At 37.7% G+C, this 21080-nt stretch overlaps 1 protein-coding gene across 1 annotated transcript; it reads left to right on the top strand.

Annotated features, from left to right (window-relative positions):
* The first annotated feature begins 17474 nt into the window (after nucleotides 1-17474).
* On the top strand, nucleotides 17475-21012 carry LOC113769347. The gene is made up of 5 exons (XM_027313802.1): nucleotides 17475-17901; nucleotides 18319-18596; nucleotides 18700-19734; nucleotides 19872-20722; nucleotides 20826-21012. Exons 1-5 carry the CDS (start codon nucleotides 17475-17477, stop codon nucleotides 21010-21012), a joined length of 2778 nt encoding a protein of 925 aa, XP_027169603.1.
* The last annotated feature ends 68 nt before the right edge of the window (nucleotides 21013-21080 follow it).

The raw sequence follows: 21080 nt of genomic DNA on the forward strand, positions 1-21080 counted from the left end.
TTCAAGCGGTACTTTTCTTGGTCTGAACCAGAAAGAAAATGTTCTTGGTTTGAAACAAAAGAACGGAAAACAGGGAAAAAGAGAGGAAGCAAGAGGAAAACAATGGTTGGGGAATAAAAAGGAATAGAAGAGGACAAACCACAAAATCCGATGAGCAGCCGTAATTTGGTGAAGACAATCTTCAAATTGTTGACCAAATGTTGGAGGAATTCAATTGGCACTTTTCTTTGTCTATAAACCAGAAAAGCAAAACGAAGGAGAAAGTAAGGGGAAAGAGAGAAAAAGCATGAGATTGTTGACCAAGTGGGCGGAAGAGTTGAATTCATGCTTTTCTTTGTTTGTTTTGGAAGAACACCCAGCAGGTAGACAACCCATTTTTGGCCACTGTCTCTAAAAGCTGTTCAGCTACTCGTCTGCTGCTCTTTTTCCACCGAAGAGAAGAGGAGCAGTGGAAGAAACGGGAAACAATGAAAATGACAGGAGGATGATTTGACCCAACATGCCGGAAATAACCCTTAACAGTGATCTACTGTTTTGAGGTGATGTTATGTCTGGTAGGACAAAGTTGTAATTAGATGATAAAAGACGTATGACCCTTAACAGTAGTTCACTATTCAGCCTAGAAGTTAAAATTTGGAGGGCATTTTTGGCAGAAGAGATCTACTACAATTGGCTTCCTCTTCAAAAGCAGCCACGTGGATCAACGTGGGAGAAGAATACTTAGGTTTTTATATATATGTAAGATGCATAAAATAGCAAACATGTTGTGGTTTTAAGATTTGAGAGTTTTGTAGAACCTGGAACGCTGCCTTTAGAAATAGCTTTGAGGAATTAATATTCTACATCTTTAAGGCAGCTACAACAAATCCTATAAGCTCAATATTAGGATTATCTGTTTTAAATTCGGTTTCTTCTATTGGCTGCCTAACTTTTGTGCATAATAGCTTCAACATGGGGTAAAACCTTAATATGTAAGACTCATTCTAATGTTTTTTCATAGGACTGGAACTTAAGGTTACACTTCAGATTGAGAATTTAACTTGTTTTAGGTTGGTTATCTCTATTCAGTAAGTAGTAACAACCCTTCCTTGGTAATTAGTTGTACTATATTATTAGTAGGAAAAGAAAAGGCAAGAAACTGAAGGACTGAAGAGAGAGACGTGAAATTTAAGCAACTGCTTACTGCAAATGTGTGGATGCTAAATCAGAGGTTTCTCTGCACCAATTGTTTCAAACTGCAATTAACCCCCTGAAGAAATTTAACAACCAAAATAAAAAGGAGACAAATTATCCAATCTCTTTAATACTGTTAGGGCAAAAAATTAGACAAAGAAAAGGAGTAGTTACCTTTAGCACAAAAGGTTGTAGAGAAGAAGGTGGAAGAAGCATGAAGTTTTTTTGACTGGTATTTCTGTTCCTAATATAAGGGCACACACTTTACTTCATTCTTGATATTTTGCCAATTGGTCAACAAATAAGGAAAGCAAAATGATATACCTATATCCCTAGCAATGGTATTAGCCATGATGAAGAGAGTGGATACAGATGCAAACTTGATAAGTTGTCAGAGATTTTTCTTTTTGACTCTTGATAATTTACCAACCGGGAAATGAAAATGAATACAAAAGGACAAACCACAATCCCATAGTTGGGATATGATAAAGAGTACAGAAGTAAAAAAAATAAATTTGGATGGATAGCCATAATTTAGGGTAAAAATCATTAAATTGTTGACCGAGTGCTGGAGGAATTCAAGCGGTACTTTTCTTGGTCTAAACCAGAAAGAAAATGTTCTTGGTCTGAAACAAAAGAACGGAAAACAGAGAAAAAGAGAGGAAGCAAGAGGAAAACAATGGTTGGGGAATAAAAAGGAATAGAAGAGGACAAACCACAAAATCCGATGAGCAGCCTTAATTTGGTGAAGACAATCTTCAAATTGTTGACCAAATGTTGGAGGAATTCAATTGGCACTTTTCTTTGTCTATAAACCAGAAAAGCAAAATGAAGGAGAAAGTAAGAGGAAAGAGAGAAAAAGCATGAGATTGTTGACCAAGTGGGCGGAAGAGTTGAATTCATGCTTTTCTTTGTTTGTTTTGGAAGAACACCCAGCAGGTAGACAACCCATTTTTGGCCACTGTCTCTAAAAGCTGTTCAGCTACTCGTCTGCTGCTCTTTTTCCACCGAAGAGAAGAGGAGCAGTGGAAGAAACGGGAAACAATGAAAATGACAGGAGGATGATTTGACCCAACATGCCGGAAATAACCCTTAACAGTGATCTACTGTTTTGAGGTGATGTTATGTCTGGTAGGACAAAGTTGTAATTAGATGATAAAAGACGTATGACCCTTAACAGTAGTTCACTATTCAGCCTAGAAGTTAAAATTTGGAGGGCATTTTTGGCAAAAGAGATCTGCTACAATTGGCTTCCTCTCCAAAAGCAGCCACGTGGATCAACGTGGGAGAAGAATGCTTAGGTTTTTATATATATGTAAGATATATATCTAATTACAATATAAGTTCCAGTTGGTTGTAATTGTAGCTTCTTTCCATGCTGCCACGTGGCAGTTCCAAAGCTGAAGTTTAGCTTATTTCTCCTCGGTTGAATTGGACGTGAGATGATTGGTTGTCAGCTAGGCTTGGTTGCACCAGATTTTTCCCTTATTTTCTTTCGTCCTGTCTTTCTTTCGTTCTGGTTCTGTACTGTCTTTTCTTCCTTCCACTTCATCAGCCTCCTCTCTACCCACTCATCAGCTTCCTCTCTACCCACTCCAACCTGCTTTTTTTCGGCCACAGATTGGTTATGTTTTCGCTCCAAATTTTGCCTTGGTTGCACCTGATTTTGTCTCTCCTCTCTCCTTCATTCGTCTTTCCTCCCACTTTTTTTTGCTATTGTGCTGCTTTCTGCCCGTTTATTTTTTCCTTTTCGGCTAGACCCTGAGGCTGTTCCCACTCAAAATTTACTGTGTCTTCCCTTCTCTCTGTTCTTTCCTTCCTGAGGATTAGGTGGTTGTGATAATGAAACATGTTGCTTGTCCTCGTTATTTCCGTGCACTTTCCCCATGATTTTTTCTCTTTCTTTCCTGGAGTGAACGTGATTGTACTGATGAAAGTGGTTGCTTCTCCGACTTTCTTTGTGTTTAATTCGTGTGTTTTTTTCGAAAAAAAAAAGAAGGATGCAGATGTGATTGATAGGAGAAGTGGGTTACCGGCTCCTTTCTGACTTTTCGGTGACAGTAGCAGTAGGTTACTTTCCTCCACTCCTTTGATTAGTCATCCGACTCCCTCAGTCTAACCTTTACTTCCTCTTTCTTCTCATCTAAGCTGCGATTTTTCTCTCTTCTTTTTCCAAAGTATCTGTATTAGTCTTTTGGTTTTCTTCATCGTATTATTTACCAGATTAATTGTCTAATTTTTTCCCCTTTTATGATGCTATAATGTTGCAGGTAAATAATCTGGAAATTTCCTACACCATTTTCATGCGTTTTGTGAGTTTTGTTTTTCTCTTTTGAATGTAGATTAAGAAAGCTGCGGTTTGGACAACAATGTTCTGTTGTTACAGAAATTTGGCTTTTCAAAGGAGAAGGTCGCCACTTTCTTTGCTAACAATCCTATATGAGTCCTGAATGGTTTGAGAAAAGGTTGCATTTAGTGAAAAACTATTTGGGGATTCCTCGCAAGTCCACCATGTTCCACTATGGGCCTAAAGTACTTTGTGGTTTGCGGAAGTCGACAATTGACAAGAAATTTGACATTTTCAGGAGTCAGGGCTGGTTTAATGAGCACCTATATTGAAAGAAACTCTCAAGGCTCTGGAGTATCTTCATCAACATGGCCACATCTATCGTGACGTTAAGGTTAATTAAATCTAAAATTCCCATTCTATTGATTTTATGCTTGCTGTCATGGTTGTTTAGCATTTTTATTTTAATTGTTTTTCATTGAGAAGGTTTTTGGGAGGGGGTGGTTGAAGGTTTTCAAAGATTTTTGTTATGTTTATCATTTTTTCCTGCACTAGACAAAGTTTGGAGAGAGAGAAAGAGAGAGAGTCTGTGTTCTGATGGCTTTTATGCAATAGTTTAGCTAATTCAATTGGCAGAAAATCAAAATTTGGAGGTGGGCATAGCCTCTTGTTTGGCCTTTTGGCCATGGCTGTATGAGTATTTTGGTTTTGGCCACCTTAATGGTTCCACTGCAGGCAGGAAATATATTACTTGATAGTAGTGGGGAGGTAAAACTTGCTGACTTTGGTGTGTCAGCTTGCATGTTTGACGAAGGTGACAGATGGAGATCAAGAAATAACTTTGTGGGAACCCCATGCTGGTATTTATTAGTAGCCTTTTCTTTTTAACCTTTCATATTAATAGCCATGAAATTATCTTTATTTTCTTGTAATATTAAGCTGTTTTCCCTGTGTTTCTTCACAGGATGGCACCAAAGGTGTTGCAGCCACAAAGTGGTTATGATTTCAAGTGAGTAACCTGGTATTTCTGTAGAGTTTTAATTGTAAAATTTTTTATCTGTTTTTATATGTTAAACAAGCATGGCTAAGGAATGGTCGTTGCTTATAGAATGCTCCAATTTTCTCCACTTAAGTGGGAAGGAGAGTGACTAATACATTTTAGTTGAATTAGAAGGTTGTTAGTATACTTTCCTTTTAAGTTTGCAACCTGGAGCTTGTCATGGGCACCAAATTAGAGGGTAAGGAAAAGCCCGAAAGAAAGAAGAAAAATTAAGTCAATATTGTGTACAATGAATTCCACAAGCACCGGAATGGCCTTTGTGCAAAATTTGGTTTCATAGTTTTCTGAAAGAAACAGTGATTTTTCTTTGTATCAGGGCTGATATCTGCTCGTTTGGAACCACTACACTAGAGTTGGCTCATGGTCATGCACCATTCTCAAAATATCTCCCAATGAAGTTATGGACTTTATATGCAACAACGCCAGATAACAATAACGAGCTTGATGCAACATGTTCTTGAACTGTATTTGTGCACTTAATGGAACTTCCTCATTTTGGTAGGTTCTTTTGATGACCATACAAAATGCGCCTCCTGGACTTGATTATGACCACGATAAAAATCTCCAAGGCATGTCCTTTTTCTTTTAATAGTTTCTTTTATTGCTGTGTGGTTTTGCATACCCCTGGTCACTAAGTATACTTTTGTGTCTGTCTGTGTGAGAGAGCGCTTGCATGAGCCTACATACACATAATTGTACACATAATTACAATTGTTTGTTGCCATTGGGATTGGTTTTGATGCACGCACTTCATCTACAGATAGTATCGTGCCTACAAGGAGCAATAAACTACAGTAAGCTAGGAGCAAAGTTACCCAAAGGAGTGCTACTTGTGGGACCTCCAGGAACCGGGAAAACATTACTAGCCCGTGCAGTGGCTGGAGAAACAGGAGTACCATTTTTTTCAGTTTCTGCCAGTGAATTTGTTGAGTTATTCGTTGGAAGAGGAGCAACACGTATTAGAGATGCCACCTGTATTTGCAGGATGCTCTGGAGTATAAGAAGAGAGTGCGACAGCAGGCAAAGCAATACCCACCTCTTATCTAAATAGCTTGCGCATTTTGGTTCTTGATGATTGTTTCAGTTGTTTTGATAATTACATCAAACCAAACAGTGAACCTGCCCAAATTGCTTATCAACATAAGTAGAATAAGAACCGAAGAGCTCTGATGACCTGGATGGTTTTCGTTGTCCTCTCACGTGCACTGTGCGTGGTTCCTGATGACGCCGTTTTGTGTTGTTCGCCTCTTTCGCTGGTGATTTAGCTTTGTTGTCTTCTTCCATGACGTTCGCCACTGTTGTATATCAGAAAAGCTGTCTGCATTTGGTCGCTCCCATTTCACTAATCCAGCTAGCCTTCGTCCTGTCTGCCCTTGGTCGCTCCCATTTCTCTAATCCAGCTAGCCTTCGTCCTCATCTAATTACTGTACTACTTTTGCTTTTACTCTTTAGCCTTTTTTTTTCAGCTTTTCAGCCGGAGCATTAATGAGTTCGAGTTTATTCTCCCAGCATTATTCTCTTCGGCCTTTTATTACACTCCTAGTATTATTCGCCTTGCTGCTTTCTCTCCCAGGTTTTCTTGCTTTTCTTCCTTTTCCTCTGTTCAGTATTAGCTGTTGGTGGTTGGGTCTGCTTACCTATTCCCCCGGCCTTTACCAAGCTAATGTTTAGTCTTATTTTTTTCTAATTACTTGAGTGCTGTTGCAGGGTAAATGACATTGTTATTTTGCTTCTGAGAGATTCGTCCCCCTGTGTTGAAACTTTTCCGGCAAGCTGCTCTGTTTTTCTACATTTTTCGCTGGTACTCCTTTTTATGTAGCTCGTTTCTTCATTGACTCTGTGTTTTTTACGATTTTTTTCTGTGTTGCTTGGGTATATTTTACCTTGTTCTTGGCTCCTACGTAGTTCCTTTTTTCTCCTTTTATGCTGGCTGTACCTTTGTTTACTGCTTGGGTTTTTTTTGCCTTGTTCTTCGCTCTTACATATTTTCCTTTTTTCCCTTCATTTTTTCCTTTTATCTTTTTTTCTCTTTTCTTTGTTCTTTTACTTCCTCTCCCTCGTGTTTGGATTTCTATTTTGGTTAGTGTAACTTTTCTATTTGCTTTTAGAGCTGTTGGTTGAGTGATGGCATGCATTATTATTTTGCATAGGTTAGATCCGAAAAAAAAATGGCCTAACAAAAGACTTGCTGCAGATAATGTAGAACTGGTCTATCACAGGGGAAAAAATAGAAAAAACCCATCCCCTGTTAAACTCCCTGTTGTTTGAAGTTGGAAAATGTTTAATATGGCTGAATATGCCTGTTTGTCTTAAGACTTGGAACCAAACAACCAAAAAAACCCATCCCTTGTTAAACTCTCTACTGTTTGAAGTTGCAGAATGCTTAATATGGCTGAATATGCCTGTTTGTCTTAAGACTCATCCCCAAATTTTACTGATTATGGTAAACGAATCATTAATGTCCTGTACATATGTATGTTGGAAGAAATTTATCACATCATCATTTAAGATAGGCAAACCCAACCTGGTGTGGTTCATTTAACTACATGTTGTAGCCTGTCATTGTACTTTGATTGCCTTTTCTCCGGTTTACCTTTTAGTTCTATTTTTATTGCCTCATGGTTTGCTTGAATGCCTCCATTTATGCTGCCATTTTATTTTCTTCAGACTATGTGGTCTGAGCATGCTGATAGGATGTTACGTGTGCCTGAGATTAATTCTTGCATGGTTTGTTGGACATCTCAAGTCCAGCTTGTCGAGGCATCGCACGTTAAGACAACTTGTGGCAGTGGACTAGCAAAGAAGTTTAGCATCTTTGTTTTTTCTGATTTTCAGGTACAGTTTTATGTTGTTTCTTGTTTATTTTTCTTTTGTTCTTTTGCTGATTTTGGATTTGTGTATTTTAGGGCGTTAAGGTGACTGTACTTGTGATTGATGAGAACATTGATCGTGTTACCAATCTTCTTGTGCCGTTTAGGGAGTATCACATTTCAAGAGCTCGTGTTCATGAGATACCTGACTGTTCTTTGGATGTTGGTTCTTATCGCTTTCATTGGGTTTTGACTGCTGAAACTCTGATTGAGGAGGTGATCGTAGTTGACCTTCCAAAGCTCCCATCTTATTTTCGTTTGCGCTCTATTGCTTCATGTGATACTGTTGCTAACACAGAAAATTTCATAGGTAGCTTTATTTTCTGTTGGGTTGTTTTTACTCGTTTTCTTGAATTTCTTGTGCCCATACATTTGCTTTTCTCTGAATTTATCTTGTTTGAGGATTCGCAGATGTCATGGGAATTGTTTTGTGTGCTTTCCCTGCTAGAGAAGTGTATTTTGAAGGAGGGCCATCTATCGTGCGCGACTATGTTATTGTTAACTATGAGTTCGTATTGCCTTTTCTCCCCCCTTCTGTGTATTGATTGTATCATTTGTATTCAGGCTAATAATGAGTATTCTTTGTTTTTCCTTCTGTGTTAAGGCTTAGGCCTATAATCTTGACCCTCTGGAATGAGTTCGAATCTGTTAGGAGAATATCAGTATTCTTGTAGATAATATTAGTAAGGGTATTCTTGTAAATAGTTGGTTAGGTTTGTACTCCAATAACTACTAGTTGGTCACTCATAATACAGTGACTAGATGTTTTCCTCCCAAGATACCTGTTGACATGGTATCAGAGCAAAAGTCCTAGGGTTAGGGTTAAACATCTAGCAAAAGCACTGTTCACCGCGGCACTGTTCGCGCGTACTGTTCACGATGACACTGTTCACGCCGTACTGTTCACGCAGCACTGTTCGTCTCGAGTTTTGTCCTTTTCTTTGGTTTGAAGTGCTATTCGCTATGGCTGAAAGTTTATCAAAAGGTACTGTGATGTCCACTAATATTATACCAATGGTGATGCCACAAATCACAAATTGAAAGTTGAATGATACCAATTATCAACAGTGCCCAAAGCCGTTAAGATTTATCTGACAGGTTTAGGAAAGCAACGATATCTGACAGATGACTCTCCTACGGACGACAACAAGAAACTAATGTGGATTCAAGAGGATGCTCAAATTCTTGGAGCAATATGAAATTCTATGGAGCCACGAATTACTTACATGCGTTCTTATTGTGAGACAACAAAAGAAGTTTGGAATTATGTCCGGTTATTATATTGTAGTAATCTCTCACGGATGTATGATATTTTTTTGGAGTATTTTCAGTTGCAACAAGATAACAAGACAGTAACTGAATATTTTGCTGATCTTAAGCGAGTCTCAGAAGAATTAAATGATGTAATGCCTCTCTCAAGTGATATTACGGTGATGCAGAGGCAAAGAAAATAAATGCTTGTGCTCAAATTCTTGGCTGGTCTCAAGCCAGAATTTGAACCAATCAAATCTCAAATTTTAGCAGGTGAACAATTACCATCCTTTGCAGAGGCATATACTCGGGTCTTACGTTCTGCATCTAAGGACAATGCATAGGGTGACGGTGCTTTAATTAATGACAAATCAGCTTTAATTGCTAACAACAATCGAATAGAGCAACTTAATTTTGGACGTGGCTCTCATGGAGGAAGAAGTAGAGGAGGTCGTGGGGGTCGTGGAGGTCGAGGCATCCGTGAGTGCAATCATTGTGGTTTAAAGAATCACACTTGTGATATTTGTTGGGATTTAAATGGAAAATCACCTCGATTTGTTAATACGGTTACCACTGACCAAACTGAATCAAGTTCTTCAGCACAAGAGTCCCAGAAGACTGTTACCATATCTGAGGAAGATTATGTCAAATTTCTGCAGTATCAAACTGCAAATCACGCATCTCTTCCCTCTACTTCTTTAGTACAAAAAGGTAATGCTATGGCTTGTCTCTCCACATCATCTAATTTTGACTCATGGATCATTGATTCCGGAGCTACTGATCATATGTCAAGTACCTCTAGAAATTTTTCTAATTTTCAAGAGTCTACTTCCTTCCCTCATGTTATTTTAACTGATGGATCTACAACTAAAGTTAAAGAACTAGGCACTGTAGAAATTAACTCATCTCTTCCGCTGCCTTCTGTTCTTTATGTACCCAATTTACCTTTTAATCTAATGTCAGTTAGTAAGCTTACTAAATTTCTACAGTGTTCAGTTACTTTTTCTCCTGATTTTATTGTCATTCAAGATTTGAAGACAAAGAGGACGATTGGTGGAGGACATGAGTATAATGGTCTTTATTTTCTCAACTCTAATGGTCCGATTGCGTGCCCTGCTACTGTTTCTCCTCTTGAAATTCACTGTCGTTTGGGTCATCCGTCTCTACAAAATTTGCAGAAGTTGGTTCCTACCTTGAATCAGTTGTTCTCATTAGAATGTGAGTCTTGTCAATTAGGAAAGTATTATCGTGTTTCTTTTGCCCCTAGAGTCAATAAACGGGTTTCGGAACCCTTTTTGTTAGTTCATTTTGATGTTTGGGGTCCTAGTCAAGTCATTTCAAAGTTAGGTTTTAAATATTTTGTAATCTTTGTTGATGATTTTTCCAGAGTTACATGGCTTTATTTAATGAAAGATCGTTCAGAACTATATTCCATTTTTTGTGCTTTTGTTACAGAAATAAAGATTCAATTTGGTGTGCCTGTACGTATACTTCGCAGTGATAATGTGAAAGAATATTTTTCCACTCTTTTTGATACCTTTATGACTACGTCCGGTATTCTTCATCAGTCCGGTATAATCGAAGTTGCTCGGACACTTTTGTTACACATGAATGTGTCCAAACATTTTTGAAGTGATGCAGTTAAAACTGCATGTTATTTAATTAATCGCATGCCGTCCAATATTCTTGGAGGCAAATTACATTACTCCATTCTCTTTCCTCATGACCCTATATTTAAATTACCTTCTCGTATTTTTTGGTGTGTGTGTTTTGTTTATCAGCTTGCTCCCGAGGTGGATAAATTAGATTTTCGTGCCATTAAGTGTATTTTCTTAGGATACGCACGAGCGCAAAAGGGGTATAGATGTTACAGTCCAGTTTTAAATCATTTTTTCACTTGTGCTGATGTTACTTTCTTTGAATCCACTCCTTATTTTATGAAGCAAGGTATGTCTTGTGAGTTAGACCAGTGTTCCTCTTTTCCTTCTCCTGTTTTGCCAGTCCCTTCACCTTTATTACCTGAGTTATCTAGTTCACCAGGTTCCACAACTCGATTATCTCGTCCTAATCTTCAAGTTTATTCTCGTCGTTCCATGGTTGAGAAAGCTCCTGATATGCTATGCACTCCACCAATTAATTCTCAATCTTCAAATCCAGGTATGACACCCTCCTGTGAGTCAGATCTTCCTATTGCTTTACGTAAAGGTAAGAGACATTGTACTTCTCATCCTATTTCTAATTTTGCCTCTTATTCTCGTCTCTCTTTGTCATATTCTTCTTTTATTGCTTCCCTTGATTCGGTATCCATTCCTAAGTCTATTACCTATGCTCTCAATTATCCTAGTTGGAGATTAGCTATGCAAGAAAAGATACTTGCTTTGGAGAAAAATGGTACTTGGGATCTTGTTCCTCTTCCTTCTGGTAAGTCGGTTGTTGGTTGTAAATGGGTGTACACTATAAAAGTACAATCTAATGGTTTTATTGATTGATTGAAGGCTCGTCTGGTAGCTAAAAGATTTGCTCAGGTGTATGGAATTGACTACTTCGAAACATTTTCTCCTGTTGCAAAGATTACCTCTGTTCGTCTTCTTATCTCTTTGGTAGCCACTTATAACTGGCCATTGCATCAGTTGGATGTGAAAAATATAATTTTGCATGGAGATTTGGAAGAAAAGGTATATATGGAACAACTTCCTGGATTTGTTGTTCAGGGGGAGAATCCGCGGTTGGTTTGTCGTTTGAAAAAATCCTTGTATGGATTGAAACAGTCTCCGAAGACTTGGTTTGGTCGGTTTAGTAGTGTTGTCATGAAGTTCGGTCTGACAAAATGTGGAGTAGATCACTCTGTATTTTATCGGCATTCGAATGCTGGTAAAATTTTATTAGTTGTTTATGTGGATAATATTGTGATTACAGGTGATGATGTTGTGGGGATCCAGAAACTTAAATCCAATCTGCAGGTAAACTTTCAGACAAAGGATTTAGGCCATTTACAGTATTTTTTATGTATTGAAGTAGCTCGATCTAAATATGAAATTTATTTATGTCAAAGGAAATATGTAATCGATATATTGAGTGAAGTTGAGATGTTAAGTTGCCGACCTGTGGATACTCCTATGGATTCCAATGTGAAATTAGTAGGAGATCAAGGTGCATTACTTGATGATCCTAGGCAATATCGAAGATTTGTGGGTAAATTAAATTATCTCACTGTAACGAGATCTGACATTTCGTTTGCAGTGAGTGTTGTGAGTCAATTTCTTGATACCCCTATTACTAGTCATTGGGATGCATTTATACAAATTTTCAGGTATCTTAAGAGTGCTCCTGGAAAAGGGTTGCTGTATCAAAATCATGGACACACTGATATTAAAGGATATAGTGATGTAGATTGGGCTGGTTCTACCTCAAATCGAAAATCGACCACAGGATATTGTGTGTTTGTTGTTGGTAATTTAGTGTCGTGGAAGAGTAAGAAGCAAACAGTTGTCTCCAGATCAAGTGCAGAATCTGAATACCGCGCTATGGCTCACACTGTGTGTGAGTTGGTTTGGTTGAAGAGCATGTTACTTGAAATTGGGTTTGAGCATAAACAACCTATGAATTTAGTGTGTGATAATCAGACAACTGTCCATATTGCGTCTAATCCAGTGTTTCATGAAAGGACAAAACATATTGAAGTTGATTGTCACTTCATTCGAGAGAAATTGCTTGATGGAGTCATCAAGATATCTCATGTACCGTCTGTAGATCAATTGGCTGATTTGTTTACCAAGAATTTAAGGGGTTTTAGGGTGAAATACATTTGTAATAAGTTGGGTGCTTATGATATATATGCTCCAACTTGAGGGGGAGTGTTAGGAAAATATCAGTAATCTTGTAGATAATATTAGTAAAGGTATTCTTGTAAATAGTTGGTTAGGTTTGTACTCCTATAAATACTAGTTGGTCACTCATAATACAGTGACTAGATGTTTTCCTCCCAAAATACCTGTTGACAGAATCCATAGAAGGTTCTGATATAATGGCTAATATTGCACAGAATTCAGTTTTGATATGTATCCGCCTTAGGGTGCTTACGGATAACTGTAAGGTTCTTTATGTTATAGATAGCTTTTCTTCTTTTATCTGTGCTGGTTTTTTTTTATTTGGAGTTTGGTTTTGGCTGAGCTTTGTTCTCTTGATCTCTCAATTTTCAGATCTATCATTATCAACTCAGTCTTCATCTGTGATATTAGTTTCGCCGATTGTGCAAGAATCTGGGAACTTGCGGGCATGGTATGTTGCTTTTGGTTTCTTTGATCGTTTCCTTATTTGTTGTTCTCTATTTATCTTTCTTTTTTTTATTATTACTTTGCTTTAACAAACTGCTATAATCTGATTAGGTTTCAGACTAATAGTTCGGAGCTCACACAAATGGTTCACGAAATGAGTTATGCTAATCTATATGTATTGCTTTCTCCAATTGCTTCTAATCGTATAAGTCAGATCTCATACATTGGTCAGGCAACCAACTTTGTAAGTTCGCTATTATGTTTTTTGGATGACAATATAGTCTTTCTCTGTAAATTTTTTCATGTCTACCTTCAGTATACCATAACTTTTCCCCTTGCTGTATATATTACTCACCACAGGACATAGGTACTGCTTGGATAAAAGGCACAATTTTTCTTGAATATAGGATGGGTAGGCTATGGTATCTAGCCTGTCTGCATTGTTATCTTCCTAATGATTTTTCTTCAAGTTGGGTTATTATGTGCCGCTATTGCAGCCGAGACATTTATACTTTTCCTAGGTATAGTGCCCTTGTGGTAGCCTCTATTATGTTTTTTAAAATTCAACTTGTTCCTGCGATTTTTATTATGCGTTGCTGTTTTTTGAGGCCTCTTTGGTTAGTTGAGTTGCTTTTGTGTTTGTAATGTAAGGGCTTGTGTGACTCTTACTATCAAAGATGACACCGGTTCAATCAATGCAATTGCCATGGGGGACGAGGCCGAGAAGCTGATAGGCATCAATTCTTACCGTTTGTATCAAGCTGACCAAGAGGTACTGCTATTTTCCTTGTTGTACATATAGTTTTAGTCCCTAATGTTGTTAATTTGGTTTTTTTTCCCTATGGTAATGAGACATTGCTTCCAATTTGTCAACAGAATGTTCATCTTACTGATTGTGTGGCAAGTGCACTTAAGGGAAGAGTAATGTTGTTCTATGTTAAGCATTCGAGCCACGCTGTGAGGGCTACAAAGGGTGCTCGCTATACAATAGTCACTTCCTATGATATCGATGAAGTTGAAGCGACCACTGCCTGATTCCCTTTAGATCTTAGTGTATACTTCCCTAGATTGCTTTTGGATCTATGGCTCATATTCTATAATGTATCAAACTCTCTTTGGCTATTACCGTTAGGTTGACTTATGGTAGATTTGTAGTGGAGTTGGTTGTTTGGTTTGTAACTGCTCAGGAATTCTGCACTTTTAGACCTTAATCAATGCTGAGTTTCTCATGGCTTAGATGTTATTTGGGCCATGCTTTTGTTCTATCTCTGTTTTTTTCTATTATACAATTTGGCTCCTTTGTAGTTGAAAAGATTAGTGTAATCAGGAAGAATGCAATATGTTTTTGGATATCTTTGTATCCTTTGTAGATTTCGATCCCTATGCAGTTTGTTTGTTTCCAGAAAAAGCAATGATGATGACTAAGATTCTCAGCAATAGCCTAATCAATATTTTTCTGATAAGCCAATTAGAAAGTGCAGACTGTTAAGTTATGACAGATTAGCTGGTTAACTGAGTTCAAGGAGCTAGATTGATTGGCCTATGTTTCCTTATAAAGAATCAACTCCTCTGTGGTTGAAAAGATTGGTGTAATCAGGAAAAATGCAGTATATTTTTGGGTATCTTTGTATCCTTTGTGGATTTTGATCCCTATGCAATTTGTTTGTTTCCAGAAAAAGCAAATATAATGACTAAGATTCTCAGCAGTAGCCTAATCAATATTTCCCTGCTAAGCCAATTAGAAAGTGCAGACTCTTGAGTTATGACAGATTAGCTGGTTAACTGAGTTCAATGAGCTAAATTGATTGGCCTATCTTTCCTGATAAAGAATCAAGGAGAAAAGGTTCAAATGCAATTCTTTTTCATAGAGTAGTTGGTTACAGAAGCTTTATACAAATAAACTGATCACCTTGAACTCGTGAGAAATTTTTAGAGAAAAATAAAAAAATCAAAATACCTTTATCTATTTAGAATTTTGTTTGGCCTACAAGAAACATCCTGCAAGAAATGACCAACTATGTGTCAAACAAAACAAAAAAAAGGACAATTTGAATGGACCTGTTTTTAATGTCCATCTTATACAGGTACTGTATCCTGAATTTCTTGCAGTTAGCCAGTTTTTTCCTGTAAAGCAATCTGAATCTCTTGCAGTTATACAGGTACTGTAAACTGATTTCTGCATCTATGTCCCCTTCTTTTGGTTACTCAGTCATTTAATACCCTGGAACATGGATTTCAGTTTGTACTTACCTGCTTATACTTTTGTTTTTCCCCCTTTTATGGTGTAGGCTGCTGTATGTGCTACGGGAGATATTGTTAGATTATCAAGAGCTCTTTTTATCTTTCTTCTACTTATCTAGGTGATCCATTGTAGTTAGGTGTGAAAACAAAAAGGCTAGAATCTTGCAGATTCTTCTCCTTTTTTTTGTGCATCAGGAATATACTTATCCTGCCTAGAACACAGATTTGTTTCTATTCATTCTCTATAGAATATAGATGAAAGTATTTCTGTTATTACCATCTACGCATTTAGACACATTTATCTGGACCTGTTGCATATATTTGCTTTGGCTGTTTTATACCGTGCTGCTCTATCAATGAACCCCTTATGGCTATGATTTCAACTTGTTCTGTTTGGAGCTTTTTACATGGTATATCTGAGATCATACTTCTTTTTTTTTTTAGCCACTGAGTAGTTAAATAATCTATTTGTTGGCTATGAAAGCTGCCAAGCTAACTTTTTTTCTTGCTTTACTTGGTCATGATAATGTCCCTGATGGCTGTGTGTGTTTCTAGACAAGGGATTGCTTGGCAACTTATAATTTTTCTGTTCTCACATGCATTTTCTCCTGTTTGTTTTCCCTATCAGATAGCTCTTGATAGTTCAAGTGAACTTGAGGTTCTGCTGAAACTTGTTTTTTTCCATTCTCGTGTTCTTTTTTGATCCATTGAAGAAAATTATTATTAAGTTGAAATATACTTTTTTTTTTTGTTTTCCATCAGGTTCCTTAGTTCATTTCTCTCTTTTCATGCCTTAGCCTCAACTGATGTTGTGCTGTTTTGAGTTTTACTTTGCCAGTTGACTTTTCCTTTTTCCTATTTAGGTAGAAATGCTTCTGATTATGCATTTATATGTTTCTGTTTATGCATTCGTTTGCTAACTGTTTATTTCAAAATAACTGGCCTTTAGTGTTTTGCCCTTTAAAAATAGCTACCCTCTAATCTATTAACTTACTATATGAAATACTATAGTTAGTTCCTTTCATGGACCGCAATACCGTTAGACGTATGCATTATGCTAATATGCCAAAAGAGAAAAAGGATGAGTTGTTGCAGTGCAGACGGGAGTGGTATGCTAGAAATAAGACAACTAATATGCATCCTGCTGAGGGTTCTGTCTATTCATCTATACCAGAGGAATAAAAAAATAGAAAATGCCAATGCAGAAAAGAGTTAACTACTTTGGAAAAGCTGAAAAAGGTTGCCCCTGCTGAGGCCTCTACTCCTGTATGCAATGTTCCCAAGTCTATCCGCTCCCCAAAAAGCTGTAGTTCCTCTGCTAAGGAACCTTCAACAGGGCAATGTCTGAATAGTTCAGTACCTGAGCCATGCAGCTCTGTACCACAGCCAATTCCTAGCAACAATGAATTAGCTGATCTGTTTGATAACATATCAACAAAACTCCAGTCTTCTTTACCTCTTTCAACAAACCAGTCTACTGTCCCTGAAGATGCGTTGCTCAGTTTATCCTATGTTTCTTAACAAAGCAGTGTTTGCTTATTTGCATTCCTCCTTTATAAATATTTTTAATGCTTATGAGGCTTTCGATAAACTTGTTGTTCCAGTTCATGATAACTCCTTGGTAGAAGAAGGAACCTGTATTGTCAACGTTGATCCATGTGCTTCTTCTAAACACAGTAGTGGCCAACAAATTGTTGTTAACACCCGACTCGCGAACAGGTTGGTTTTAGTCTATATTATAAAGTTGCCATGCCTTAAAAATGCTGTAGATTATATTGTTTTTCCTCTTTTGCCCCATAAATTGATAAATATATGGTTTGGTGCGGTATTAGATAGGCAACGAAGGACCAAAAAAACCAGTTTTTCTCGCTTGAAACAGATTCCAACCGAATCATTGGTCCTCCCTGATGCCCCAAAGTGTCAACACTGTAGGGCTCATCGATTCCATTTGGAACCTTCGAATTTTTGCTGTTCAGGTGGAGAGTTTCTGTTGTTCATCCTGTGATGCCTTATGCCCTCTTCCGCCTTTATTCCGATACAGATGAGGAATGTATTCACTTCCGCAAGAATGCACGCACCTATAATAACAATCTTGCCTTCATCACTTTTGCTGCAAAATATGATAAAAAAATGACTAAAAATCCTCTGGGAGTTTACACTTTCTGCGTCCAAGGTCAATTTATCATCTTCTGAATAGTCTCACACCAAATGGCCACCCTCCTACTGGTATCCAACTGTACTTTTATGATCAAGAGGAAGAATTGTCGTAGAGACTCTATACTTCTCCAAGATTACGGGAGAGTACTCTTAAGCTTCTGATGGGTATTCTTGAGCAGAATCCTTATACCAAAGTTTTCAAGTCTTTAAGAGAGCTTTCTAATCTAGATGACCATAGCATATTTCTTAATTCCAATCTGGGCCTTGACCAACAGTTATATAATATGCCGACAGCTTCAGAAGTCGTTGCAATATGGACAGAGCATGATAGTGAAACCTTAGAGGAGGGCACCAACATACAGGTTTATAGTCATGCAAATACAAGCCATAGAATCCAACACTATTTTGCATGCTACGACTCTCTGCAGTACCCACTGTTGTTTCCCAGAGGTGAATCTGGTTGGCACTACGGTATTCCAAGAAACACTACTGCTAATAAAAGAAAAAGGGAAGAAACTGATGATCACAGCCTTGTTGCTTTACCTAAGATAGGAAATGCTATTGATCTTATTCAAAAGGAAAATGAAGGTAACTTTCGATAAATTCTGTTTTTCCCTTTTATTTTTTTGTGCTTGCTTATCCCTTTCTGCTACTTCAATCTATTCGTTCTTTCTTGTTTAAAATTCTTTTAAGGTTGTCCTTTCAATAAATATTTTCTTTGAATCCTGAGTTTTTTTTTTAAAAAAAATCTGAGGGTCTTAGCTATTGCTTTTCTTGTTTTAGTTGCTAAGGAGGGAAAGAAAAAATGGAAAACTGTTTCTGCTCGAGAGTATTATTGCTACAAATTGCAGATCAGAGATGATGACACCTCAATGCTCTTGCACACAAGGAGACTATTGCAGCAGTTATCCGTGGATATTTATGTTAAGCTCGAGACTTCGAGGCTTGAATTCCATAGGAAAAAATAAAAAGAAATCAGAACTGAGATTCTTAAATGTGTAACAGATAGCATCTCTTCTGATCAGACTAACGGCAGTAAAGTTGGGCGCCACGTTTATCTTCCATCTTCCTTTATTGGTGGCCCAAGGGACATGAGACAGAGGTATATAGATGCTATGTCTTTGGTCCAGAGATTTGGTAAGCCTGACATATTCATTACTATGACTTGCAATAGGATGTGGAAAGAAGTACAGGGCAACCTAAAGTATGGAGAAGAGGCTCAAGATAGACCTAATTTAGTTTCAAGAGTGTTTAGAGCAAAGCTGGAATTATTAAAAGCTGAAGTTACAAAAAAAAAAGATATTCGGTGAAGTGGCTGCCTATGTGCATGTGATTGAGTGTCAAAAGAGAGGTCTTCCTCATGCTCATATGTTGATTATTTTAAAGCCAGAATATAAGCCCCTCAATCTTGAAGCTTATGATATGATAGTTTCGGCCGAAATACCGGATCCTTCTAAGCAACCACATTTATACTTTCTGGTTATGAAGCACATGATGCATGGTCCATGTGGTTCATTAAAAAAGGATAATGTTTGTATGAAAGATGGGGTGTGCAAGAACCATTATCCAAAGAGTTTTAGTGACTACACAACTTATACAGAGGATGGTTATCCTCACTATAAAAGAAGGATGGATGGTCACTATGTAAGAGTGAGGAATCATTTGTTGGATAATAGGTGGGTTGTTCCGTACAGTCCGTATCTTCTGGCTTTGTTTGACTGCCATTTGAATGTAGAGATATGTTCCACTATTAAGTTAGTTAAGTATCTTTACAAATATGTTTATAAAGGGCATGATCATATGAGCTTTTATATCCATTCTGAAAATACCTTTGAAGATGTAGATGAAATTTTAGACTTCCAGTCTGGCCGTTGGGTGGCTGCTGTAGAGGCTTTTTGGTGGATATTTCGATTTACTTTAAACGAAATAACCCCGAGCGTCTATGCATTACAGGTTCATCTTCCTGGAGAGCAAATGGTTTCTTTTCACAGAAGAACCAATCTTGTTGATTTAGTTGCTGATGTTGACTTCTCAAAAACGATGCTGACTGAGTTCTTTTATATGAATCAGACAAATAAAGATGCTCAGAAACTCAATCTCCTTTACAAACAATTTCCTGAGTTTTTTGTATGGAGCCCAGACAAGAAACGGTGGTCTAAAAGACAGCGTCGAAAAGTTGTTGGAAGATTGGTGACCGTTAGCCCAGCAGAAGGAGAGAGGTATTTCTTGAGACTGCTTTTATCCTGTGTCTGTGGCCCTACTTCGTTCGACCACTTGTTGACTGTTAATGGAGTCCGTATGGCTTCTTATAGAGAAGGCGCTTTCCAAATGGGTCTGTTACAATCTGATACGTATACCAAAGACACCCTTGATGAGGTTGCTACTTTTCAGATGCCTTCTTCACTTAGAAACCTGTTTGCTGTGATGCTAAGTTTCTGCTCCCCATCAAATCCCAAATACTTGTGGGAAAGATATGAGCTTGAGCTATCAAGGCATTATCAAAAAATAGTTCACTCACTGGATATACTCCTCAGTACATCAGAATGCTGGTACTTCAGGAGATCAGTAAATCTTTGGAGCAAATGGGTAAAAGCATGGATGACTTTCACTTGGTTCCTGACTACCTTGGTGTTACATTAGATCAACGGATTACCAAAGAAATTGAAACTGAAAGCAATATTCAGTTCACAGAGGAGGATCTGCTACTGTCTTCGAAGCTTAATGCCGGTCAGAAATTTGCCTATAGCTCTATCATGAAACAGGTTTTCTCACCAAAAAAACAAAGTTTTTTCATCGATGGGCCAGGTGGGATAGGAAAAACTTTCCTTTATCGGTCAATACTTTCTATTTTGCGTTCTCAAGCCTATATAGCCATTGCTGTAGCATCGTCTGGCGTTGCTGCCTCTATACTTCCTGGTGGGAGGACTGCACATTCACGCTTTAAGATCCCTCTTGATATATCAGGAAATAAGTCTTGCCAAGTTAGTAAGCAAAGCTCGACCGCTAAGTTGCTTATAGAGGCCAAACTTATATTGTGGGATGAAGCTTCAATGGCTAAGAAGGAAACAATCGAAGCATTTGATATGCTTCTCAAAGACATAATGGAATGCGATGATCCTTTTGGTGGCAAGCTGGTGGGTTTTGGAGGTGACTTCAGGCAGACTCTACCCGTGATTAAAGATGCAACAAGAGATGTTTTAGTTCAGTCAAGTTTTGTCAACTCGCATCTATGGACTGCTTTGCAGACGATTACTTTATCAGAAAATATGAGGGCTGTCATGGATCATTCTTTCTCTGAATTCTTACTACGGATAGGTGAGAGACACGAACCAGAAGACGAAGATGGCAAAATATCTTTATGTAAGGATATGACAATCCCTTATGATGGAAATGAGGCTTCTCTTAACAGGTGAACATCTTTTTGTATAGTATTTTTGTATCATGTATATATATGATTGTCTAGCTTTCAGTTTTCCCTCACTTTTTGTTCTGACTTTGTTTTTACTCGCCAGGTTAATCGAATCTATTTTTGGTGATCTAAATGTGTATTCTTCGGATCCATATCAGATGATTAATCGGTGTATTCTATCAGGAACAAATAATGCTGTTGATGATGTTAACCAGCTCATTATTGATAGATTTCCTAGAGATCTGCATACTTATATAAGTTTTGACAGAACTCTTAACGAAAGAGATTAAGGAGACTATGAAGACTTTCTCAATTCTTTAAATCCAAAGGGGTTACCACCTCATAAGTTGATCTTGAA

This window comes from Coffea eugenioides, chromosome 4 (assembly GCF_003713205.1).
Source record: "Coffea eugenioides isolate CCC68of chromosome 4, Ceug_1.0, whole genome shotgun sequence".
Taxonomy (NCBI): Eukaryota; Viridiplantae; Streptophyta; class Magnoliopsida; order Gentianales; family Rubiaceae; genus Coffea; species Coffea eugenioides.